Source organism: Notothenia coriiceps, unplaced genomic scaffold (genome assembly GCF_000735185.1).
Source record: "Notothenia coriiceps isolate Sejong01 unplaced genomic scaffold, NC01 NC01_scaffold00006605, whole genome shotgun sequence".
Taxonomy (NCBI): domain Eukaryota; kingdom Metazoa; phylum Chordata; class Actinopteri; order Perciformes; family Nototheniidae; genus Notothenia; species Notothenia coriiceps.
The window spans coordinates 21,045-31,630 of NW_011339306.1; the positions used below are offsets into that span (position 1 = coordinate 21,045).

At 43.8% G+C, this 10,586-nt stretch overlaps 2 protein-coding genes across 5 annotated transcripts in view; both read right to left on the minus strand.

Annotated features, from left to right (window-relative positions):
* adamtsl2 (ADAMTS-like 2) overlaps positions 1–10,586 on the minus strand; it is a 32,133-nt gene that overhangs the window by 5,841 nt on the left and 15,706 nt on the right. The window contains exons 6-9 of the mRNA XM_010769193.1: positions 6,520–6,643; positions 6,280–6,360; positions 5,922–6,097; positions 4,694–4,997 (exon numbers count right to left, since the gene is read on the minus strand). Of these exons, the coding sequence (XP_010767495.1) occupies positions 4,694–4,997; positions 5,922–6,097; positions 6,280–6,360; positions 6,520–6,643 (685 nt within the window). The remainder of the gene's footprint in view (positions 1–4,693; positions 4,998–5,921; positions 6,098–6,279; positions 6,361–6,519; positions 6,644–10,586) is intronic.
* Positions 8,906–10,586, minus strand: part of LOC104943704 (uncharacterized) — a 6,994-nt gene continuing 5,313 nt past the window's right edge. Inside the window, exons 3-6 of one of the 4 annotated variants that reach the window (XM_010769163.1) lie at positions 9,886–9,919; positions 9,454–9,641; positions 9,147–9,347; positions 8,906–9,073 (exon numbers count right to left, since the gene is read on the minus strand). In XM_010769163.1, the coding sequence (XP_010767465.1) occupies positions 8,990–9,073; positions 9,147–9,347; positions 9,454–9,641; positions 9,886–9,919 (507 nt within the window). In that variant the 3' untranslated portion in view covers positions 8,906–8,989. The other 3 variants (XM_010769162.1, XR_798138.1, XR_798139.1) reach the window with 3 other exon arrangements.

The following is a 10,586-nucleotide window of genomic DNA, read 5'->3' on the forward strand; positions in this document are numbered from 1 at the left end:
GATAGGAGTAGCTCATAGTGTTTGATATTTTACATTGCTAGATCTTCAATTCGTAGGACTATGAAGATAGAAAGATTTTTTGTGATTAAAGTCTCATTGGAGACAGTAATGTTGAATAGACAAACATATCAAATACGTTAAGTTGGAAGAGAAGAGAGCGAACCCCTTATGTCTTTACTCATTCTATCCTGCGCACATACGCACAAGTAGTCACACGATATATAGAGTTATAGTTGTTTGTTTAACTTTGACGTTTAGTAACAAATATAGTAACAGTCGTGCGGTAGTTGGAGGAATTAATATGTCTTATGTAGTGTCATGAGATCGGAGTAGGGATGGATTTCTTCCGTCAGAAACCATAGGCGTGAAAAAATGACGCCTCAATGGACAAGGGGTCAATCCTGCGGCTTGGTATTCTTTCACGGTGAGAATTAGTTACGGAGAGAACACATCATTACATATATTATAGTAAAACCCTTAATGTCGAACAGGAAATAAGTTCACCTTAGGATATTAGTGCTGCAGCGTCAAAAGGGGTAGGTACCTGATATACGAAATCGACCCAATACTTCTTCCTGTCCACTCTGTTTATGGTGTCAAGACCCTTACTTACAAATTTTAGTAGATCTTTATATAGAGGTTAGTTCTGTTGTCTGTTTTCTAATTTCACTACGTGTATAGTTCACATCTCGGGACTATGAAATCTATCACGTTCATTTTTTCGTGAGAACTTTGCTGACGTTTAACGCTGTATTCAATTACGATGTAATAACTACCGGGTTTATTAACTTTATTCTTACGTGACAGTAAAAGTCTCGAAGTAGGCTATTTATAAGGCTCGCGATCTCCACCCCCTTATGCTGACAGACATATAGAGGGATGGGACTACCAGCAACTATAGTTCCTATTTTGGACAATACGACAGCCGACCGTATAAGAGAATAGTCGGTACATGCGTACCTTCCGCAGGACTACTTGCACAATTTATACATACGAGGTGGAACAGAGTAGTACTCAGTCTGAGGTCCTTTCGGGAAAGTATGAGATGTAAGGTGTACAATTACTAAATCATTTAGAATACTATTACATATGAACATATATCTGGGAAATTTGTATCTCGTCAACAACATGTTTACCTCGTACTTCAAATAGTATATTTTGAACGTTAAATTAATGGTATATTCAAGAGTTTGTAACTCTAATATGTGGATATTAACTCGTCTAACCCACACAATAAAGAGTACCAGATATGGTGTTCCGGCTCTGCTTAGTCTATATAACAAGATAGGGTCACATCCCTCCTTTATTCCAAAATCATATGAATTTATAAAACTTATAGTCAATGATTTAGTAATCATTGGATTTAAGAGTGAAGAGGTTAGGTAGGGTTACTTCTATGTAATTCATTATTATTTTGGGGTTATTCCAAGGCACCATAGTAACCTAACACTTTTTAGATGGGTAGTCTACCTGTTTTTCCGCTAGACCTGTTATCACTCAACCTACAAGTATTAAGTAAACAAGTTTGAGCTGACTTAATATAAGGAGTGAAGCATGAGAATCCAATGAGTAAAGTGTGTGATCACTAGAGGAGTTAAATTTTCGCCTTGGAGAAACAAATGAAATTCCTGTATAAATGTCAACCCCATAGCACAGATAGGCCTAAAAGTGGGAGTGACGTATCACGTGCGAAGGTGGGAAGTCGAGCGCTCAGGAGAAGTCGTCGACAATGTCATGTATTTGTACGGAGAGCTGCGATTATTTATTATGACTACGCAGTGATATATTAGAGTTACAACATTACGTCATGGCACGTGCCATTTCGGCACAAGACAATTGGTGAATTTCGTGATTCTTTGTCAAAGTGGTTTTACACCTTTTTCTTTATGTAGAGAGTAAGTTAACATTAAAATAAGGTGCAGATTTTGTACTTGTCGGAGATAATTGAACTATAACTCAAGTCTTTCACTAAAACACAAATAAAATCAGGGGACCGTTACACACAGAACCTCGAACTGTTGAAGTAGTGTCAAGGAAGGATGTAAAACTTTGGGTTGATACCCTCTACGACTACATTGGCGGTCGTACCGCCAAGGGTAGATTGAAATTGTGTTTAAATATGATCAACTGATATGGTAACTTTTTGGATAGCTCACAGATAATACTGTAAGCCAGTGGGTTGTGTTGTTGCCTCCTTCCCATTCGTTTTCTCTCTCTCTACTTGAGCTAAAAGGCGTGAGATCGCATTACAACAGGTACCTATTCGTAGAATGATCGACTTGTCTTGTTCACTCTATGGTCATAACAAACACATATTTTCCAATCTCCTCATGTGGCATGAGCTGACCACGTTTGACTTACTCGGATCCATTTTGGACCACTGATTCCTGAGAGTGGAATAACACTGCAAAGACAAACAGATAGACAAAACGTCTCCGTCTGTCCACACGGAACCTAAAACGCATATAGAGTAGGGCGTGACCGCTCGTTAGAACAGTATAGTTGGTTCAGATCACGGACTTAGAGCTCCGAAACTGTCGGAGATATCGTCAGACTTGGACGTTAGATATTAGTCGTACGCGTTTATGTTCTACAATAGTTTTTGAAGTATTATACGATTAGTATTAAATATGATGGGACCAAGGGGGGCACATTACTTGTTATTTTTAATTTAATTTCCGGGAAAAGTTCACTATTTATTTTCTTGATTGAGGTGGGCGGAAAACAGTAGACTACTCCTAAANCTATCTGTCCGCTGCATCTACGCACACCTACACACTTTACAACAGACACTGTACAACACACACCTACACACTGTACAACACACATCTACACACTGTACAACACACACCTACAGCTCCTAAAGCATCAGGTTACAGCCGTTGTATATTTAAGAAATAGCTCACAACAGGCCGTGGTATATGCTCATTATATCACAGCTAAGGGGCGTGGTTCGGCCCGACGCGAAGAGGAGGGTCGACAACCCATTGGACTTCCATTGGACTCCTTTCTTTACTTCAGTAACATAATGACATCACTATGTAACACTCACACTTCTGCTGGCCCTCAAATACATTGCACTTGATTTGCTAAGAGGCGGGATATCTCTAAGTGGTTGACCAATCACAACAGAGCCGGCCAGCTAACCAATCAGAGCAGACTGGGCTCTGGTTTCAGACAGAGGGTGAAAAGAGGTGCATAAAAAGCTTTTTCAACATTAAAGCATGGAGACATGTCACAGTAGAGGAACACAAAATACAAATATGAACCCTGAAAATGAGCAGAATATGTTCTTTTTGAGGAGCACTGAGTGAATGAAAACAGAGAGGGAAGTTGAGAAGATGAAGTCAGAGCTCAGCTCAGTGGTCTGTACTATGCTGTCGGCCTTACATCCTCCTCCCCATCTCGTCTCACTGCCCGCAGCGGTGGTGTAATGGCCTTGGCAGTCAGCTGAACAAGCTGAGAGCCCCAAGAAGGCCATTACCGCTCATGTTTGTGATGCAACCGATTTTAAAAGGGAAGAAAAAATACACCATGAAACTCTGAATTTTTCATCTGCTGCTGATCCATTTTATGTGTCTGTATCATAAATATTGCAGAGCTCCAAAGGGCTATCACACACACGCACAGACAAAAAGACGGAATATCAGTTGTAAAATCTGACCTATTTTGTCATATCTGCCAGTGAACCACTTTCTGATTTATTTTTCTATTTTTGCTTTCTCTTCCTTTCAGTTCTTCTTTTCCTTTTTCACAGACAATATATCGGCATTGACATTATTGTCTTATCACAGATATATTGGTTTTGGCCTTCCATGCAAAGGTTTTTTTTTTGTATCATAGTAGGCATCAATCATTTAAGACTCTAACCTCAAAGTGCTATTTGCAGTGGTGGAAAGTAACTAAATGCATTTACTCAGGTACTTAAGTACACATTTGAGGTATTTGTACTACACTTGAGTTTTTTCTTTTAATGCATTTTGTTACTTTTACTTCTACACATTCCTGTGACCGCTGGCATACACTTCAAAAAAGTTAAGATGGATAATATGATGTGTTTGTTTCAAATAAACTACAGTTCACAAAAAAAAAGACAAACCTATTAATGTATTGATAAGTAGATTGACAGAAAATGCATTGAAAAAGTGGAAAATTCCACTGAATAACAGGAAAACAGGTATTAAGTATGCTGGCTGACAGGTGCAAAGCACTTCAATGCCCAAAAAAAATTTCATTGGGAGAGACGCACTACAGTTTAAAAAAAGATACGAATATAAGAACACAAATGTGCCAAAACACATGAACATGAAGAACATGTGCATCGTAAACTAAAGTGTAGTGTTGATAGAATAGGGGGAATGGGGTGCCATAAGAACTTTTTGTAGAGCTCATTCACCCGAATATGTGTGCCAAGTTTCGAGTCCATCGGACTTACCTGGAGAGAGTGATGGCCTTTCAAAGCTCGTTTTAAGAAGGGGGGCACTAGAGCGCACGGTGGAGAAATCAGAATACTGATCCTCGAAATGTTTGCGTTTAAAGCGCAGTATAATAATAATCTGCGCAAAAACAGTAGGTTTTCTCGAAACGCTTTAGTGCTCGGGCCCTAATTAAAAGTTCAAAATGAGCTTTACTTGAATCAGAACTAAATACTACACTAAATAACACAGAGATCCAATCTGATAACAGTCCTTACCTGTCAGTTTTGGGCCAGCTGCTCCATCCTGGTCGCAGTCAATGGATGCTGTCTCCTCATACACCTCGTTGGTCTCTTGGCCCTTCTGCCCGTCGTCACCTCCTGGCTCCAATTGGCTTTCAGGGGCCGCTTGGTCATAATTACTGGTGTTAGGGGACAGCAGACCCCCCGTCTCCACAGAAACCTCTCCGGCGGAAGTGTCTGATCCGGTGTAGACGGGAGGAGGCGGGACGGGGGGCAGGGAGTTTCGGAGGACGGTGTATTCGTATGTGATGTACGGTGTGCGGCCATTCTGATTCCATACCTGAGTGACGACAGGGAAATGTCAGTTTAGTTTACACTGGTGTCAACAAGTTAACAAGAACAGCTGATAACAAAACTAGGAGCAAAGCTACACATACTGATTTCACAATAGGACCTTTACAAAACACATATGTTATTCCAGTTCAAATGTTGGGCTTAGTCCATTGTTTTTAAACCTCCGGAACTCCTGAACTGCCATCCATTTTAAAGTGTTTCAGAATATCTTCTAATATAATACCTAATAAAAGTTTGTGAAAAAGGTTTACTTTATTTATAGTATGATTGAACTTTGAAAGAGTTTGAGCATATTTTGAGATTATGTTTCCGCGGGACAACGTGCAGCGCAGACTTGCGGGATGGATTGCATGGTTGTTAAAGGCGATTTAATGAAACAATGTATAGAATAATCATAAGGTAACAATGGGGTCTCGGTAACAGAATCTGGATTAATATTTGATCAGCACGGCCAATTTTGACAATTTAATCAAAGTTCTTAAGCAATGAAGGCAAATGGTTGTTCTGATTGGTTTTTGGTTGGTGGGATGGAATGCTATTAGGAAAACTTGAGGAGAAAAAAGAGACTGATTGTTTTTCCACAGATTACCCGTTTTATGCAATAGAGTGGTGCTCCTATCCTAAAAGTAACTTTGCATTGTACTACTTCCGGTTCCCTTGTTTCCAATTCAACAGTAACAAAAAAGGAAGCCTAAAAAAAAGGTTTGTGGTTAACACAAGCCTAAGAGATTTTCATGTTTCGTTCTCCAACATAACATTTGTCATCACACAGACACAAGACTGCGTTTAGCTTAGCAGTGATGGGAGGCCATGCGTTAGCTTTTAAATCCTGCCGATTTCATTAATACTTCAACATCGGGTCCCTTTGATTATGATATAACAGATAGAGAGGCTTGAGTGTTGAGTGTACCAGAATATTGATGGCCTGGTCGATGGGGCCTTTGGCAACGATGTATTCGATTCCGGTTTCATACACATCCATAGGCCGGCGGTATTTAAAGACGGCGCCTGCTGCATGGAAGTTCTGGGGACTGTCTACCTTGTAGGCTCCATTAAAGAAGAAGTTACCGGCCTGGTCAGTCACAGCTGGGGGACAAGATGAATGGAAAACTCTGAGATTCAAGTAAGACATTTCTCTCGACCAGGTTCAATTTGACTTAAATTCCATTGAACATTTCAAAGACAGTCAAGCTTTTGTGCGTAAGTTCGTGTTTGAAATCAGGAAGTATACATTGTTTGTGTGGAGCAGGAAAAGAGGAAGTGCCCACCGAGAACATCGACCGACTTCTTCCTTTCAATTATCTGGATGTCCCAGGATCCTTCAGGGATTTGAGTGATAAACGAGTAACCTTGACGAAAGGAAATCGAAAGTGGTCAGTATCATTTCAGTCTTTTTCATTTTATGTTGTTTATTTAACAAAGAAGACTTTTTTCTGGTTGAACTAAGGGCACTATTTAAAAAAAACATCTGTAGGAGGATAGCCTGGGATACTTAAACTCCAACTCACCGAGAGTCGTGGCCCCACGGCGGAAGTTTCCGTTGACTCTGCTGCAGCTGCTGCCGTCCCCTTGACAGACACCACACTTATCCAAGGTCTTGGAGGAGAACAGTACTCCGTCACATCCGATTGGCTGAATGGCAAAGCAGGAAGTCAAAGAAGATAGGATTACAATTATAAAATATCTTCCTTAAATCATTACACAATTAATTAAATATCAGTTACAACATGGTTATGATTCAGAAGGTGGCAAATATTTATTATCATGAGATTTCATTATTATTTTTAATGTGTGTACTTTTATTGACTAGTTATTGCTATTAGTCTCATGTAAAGTGCCTTTGAGTTCTGAGCACTGGTCAAAATAAATGTATTATTAATGTTATTGTAATTAGTGATGCATTAGAGATGCAAAATAACTACTATTAGCAATTAATTCAATTATTAAGGAGGAAAGTACTCATTACATTCACTTATTTTTGTTATCTGTTATTGAGTGTTTTAAAACATTTGAGAAATGTTTTGAGTTGATAGATAACTGATGCAAGACGCTTTGCACATTTCGACAGTGGAGCATAACATTCTTCATTGATTTAATCTTGTTTTTTGTTTTTGTAGGAGAGCTGAACTCTTAATGACACAACTTGTATTGTATCTTACTATGTTATTTGATGAAGCCATATCTAGGAGCTTATATTATTTAATAGTTATCCATTTATTTTAGTGTTCCTTTTTGTTTATAGTAAATCTTCCTCTTAATTCCTATTTAAGTTTATCAAATAAGTTGTACTAGGCCTCTGTTTTTGTAAAGGCAGCCTTTGGGCACCGGGGGAGGGGAGACCTGCTCATTATAAATATGGGAAACAGGTGGTAGTGAGCGGCACCCGGTAGGCTTATGGTTTTTTACCATCGGGTAAGAAGGAAGAAAAATGCTTGATGTGTATAATAAAGTGCACTGAAACGACTTTTGCTCGGGCCTTGATTTTTACCCATGCGTAAGATTCGCTGACGGGTGCCTCAGCGGCACTTTGCTTTGAGTTATATTTCTTTCTTATATTTTTATGATTTTGGCCGCTTTAATTTTTTTTTGGAGCGGATCCCAATTGTAAATGTGTTTCAGACACCATCAATTCTCATAAAAGACACTTATTATTTCACTCTAAATGCTTGTAAGTATAACAACTGATCTTTGTCTCTTTTGCATACATATGGGCTTTTTTTGGTCTCATTTGTAAATCTTCCTAAACGCCATGTAAGCATTTTGTGAATTTATTTGTTTTGGGTTCTGCCTGTCGTTGATCACTCATAGCCATGTTGTGGGATGCCAAAAGAAGAGTTTTGTTTTACCACTAACACAGCCACTTATTCTCTGAATACAAAAGAAAAAGAAAAGGGAGAAAAAAAAGGAGTTGTTTAAATGAAAATCTCAACTAGGGCTGCCCTCAAATAGTCGACCAACCGTTAGTCGGCTAGAAAAGTCCTATGGTGCGTACACACAAATTGTCACGATTCTCATGTTATGTCACGTTTATAGTTTTGTAGGTTTGGGTGTTTTTGCTGTTTTCCATGTCATGTTTCCCTTTGGGTTATTGTCTTGTCATTAGTTTCCCTGGTGTGTCTAATTGTCTGATTATGTTCACCTGGGTCCCTGTGTTTTCTCCTCACCTGTGTCTTGTTGTGTGATTGAGTCTTGTGTGTATTTAAGTTCTGGGTTGTCTGTCTGTCTTGGTCGGTTCGTCTTGTTCCCTGACTAGTTCTGCGGTGAGTGTTCTGTTTTGCCATTGTCTATATATATCATAGCCTTGAAATAAAGGAAGTTTCAGTTGATATCTGCATTTGGGTCCTGCTTGTTTCACAAACCGTGACAGTACGAACCAACCTTAAAATGGACCCAGCAGACCTTTTTAAGCTACAGGCGGAACGTCTTGGATATTCTCTGGAGTATATTTTTTATACGTGGAAAGGCGCCTCATCTAGACGGGGTAGAGAGGCTGCGTTGAAGGAGACACGTCAGGAGGTTGCTCGCAAGCCCTGGCTCTGGAGCTTGTTGCCCGAGTGGCTTAGGATTTTTTCACGTAGCCCTGAGAGCCAGTCCTCATTTTCTGACCCTTTCTTGGGTTCTGGTCTGGAGTTTGGGGGTCCACGAAGCCTCCAAAAAACTCCTAAGAGACGCAAGGCCAGGGTCCCGCGCCCAACAGCCATGGTTCCGGCTCCAGCGCCAGACCCAGCAGCCGTGGCTCCGTGCTCCAGTGCCGGCCCACGCAGCTTTGCTTCCATACTCCATTACCTGGCTTACACAGCCAGGGTCCAGGCTTCCGCTCCGCGCCCTGCAGCCAGGGTTCCGGCTCCAGAACCGGACCTTACAGCCATCTTTCCGGCCCCAGAGCGGGACCTTACAGCCATGTTTCCGGCTCCAGAACCGGACCTTACAGCCATGTTTCCGGCTCCAGAACCGGACCTTACAGCCATGGTCCCGGCTTCAGTGCCGGCTCCAGTAACCATGGTCCCGACTCCGGCTCCTCGTCACCTGCTGACTCATCGGCCGACGCCAGCTCCTCGAGTCCTGTCGTAACCAGGTCCCGACTCCGCGCACCTCGTCTCCTGTTGGCTCGTCCGTCGACGCCAGCTCCCCGATCCTGTCGGCGTACCGGCCGACTCCAGCACCTCGTCTCCGGGTTGGGCTGTCCGTCCGACGCCAGCCTCCCGTGTCTGTCGGGCGTACCGGTCCGACTCCAGCACCTCGTCTTCCTGTTGGCTGTCCGTCCGACGCCAGCTTCCCCGGTGTCCTGATGGCTGGTCCGTCCGACGCCAGCTCCCCGTGTCTTGTCGGCATACCGCCGACTCCAGCACCATCGTCTCCTGTTGGCTGTCGTCCCGACGCCAGCTCCCCCTGTCCTGATGGCGTCCGTCCGACGCCAGCTCCCGTGTCTTGTCGGAGTACCGGCCGACTCCAGCCACCTCGTCTCCTGGTTGGCTGTCCGTCCGACGCCAAGCTCCCCGGGTTCTGTTGGCGAACCAAACCCACTTCAAGTGTCGTTGGGAGTCCCGCAGACTGCCCTTCTGCCCGGGGGTCCTGCCAACCCCATGTCCTGAGCCGTTGGAGGTCCTGCAGACTGCGCTTCTGCCGAGGGCTCCTGCCAAACTCCAGGTCTGGTCACGTTGGAGGTCCCGCAGACTACTCTTCTGCCGGGGGTCCTGCCAACTCCATGTCTGGTCCCGTTGGAGGTCCCGCAGACTACTCTTCTGCCGGGGGTCCTGCCAACCCCATGTCCTGTTGCCGTTGGAGATCCCGCAGACTACTCTTCTGCCGGGGGTCCTGCCAACTCCATGTCCTGAGCCGTTGGAGGTCCGCAGGACTGCTCTTTCTGCCGGGGTTCCTGCCAACCCCATGTCCTGAGCCGTTGGAGGTTCCCGCCAGACTGCTCTTTCTGCCGGGGGTCCTGCCAACTCCATGTCTTGCCACGTTGGAGGTCCCGCCGACTACTCTTCGGCTGGGGGTCCTGCCAACCTCACATGTCCTGTCGCGTTGGGATCCCGCCGACTGCTCTCCTTGCCCGGGGGTCCTGTTCCGGTCCTGTGCCTTCTTCCATGGGGGATCTTGCCGACACCGGCTCCTGACCGCCTTCCGGGAGCTTCTGGTCTCACCCCTCTCGGACTCTGCCTTGTCCCCGGGCCGTCCGCGCCGAGATTCCCTCCATGGACTCTGCCTGCCCCCGGGCCGTCCGCGCCGAATTCCCCTTTTTTGAACTCTGCCTTGCCCCCGGGCCGTCCGCCCCGAATTTCCCCTTTTTTGAACTCTGCCTTGCACCCGGCCGTACGCAACGAAGACCCGTCCTCCAGACCCCTCCACCCCACCCTGCTGAATTTTTGTTTTTCTTGGGGACGTCTGGAATCGTCCCTTGAGGGGGGGTTATGTCACGATTCTCAATGTTATGTCACGTTTATAGTTTTGTAGTTTTGGTGTTTTTGCTGTTTCCATGTCATGTTTCCTTTGGGTTATTTTCTGGTCCTTTCCCCTGTGTTTTCCTCTTGTCATTAGATTTCCCTGGTGCTGTCTAGATGGTCTGATTACGTTC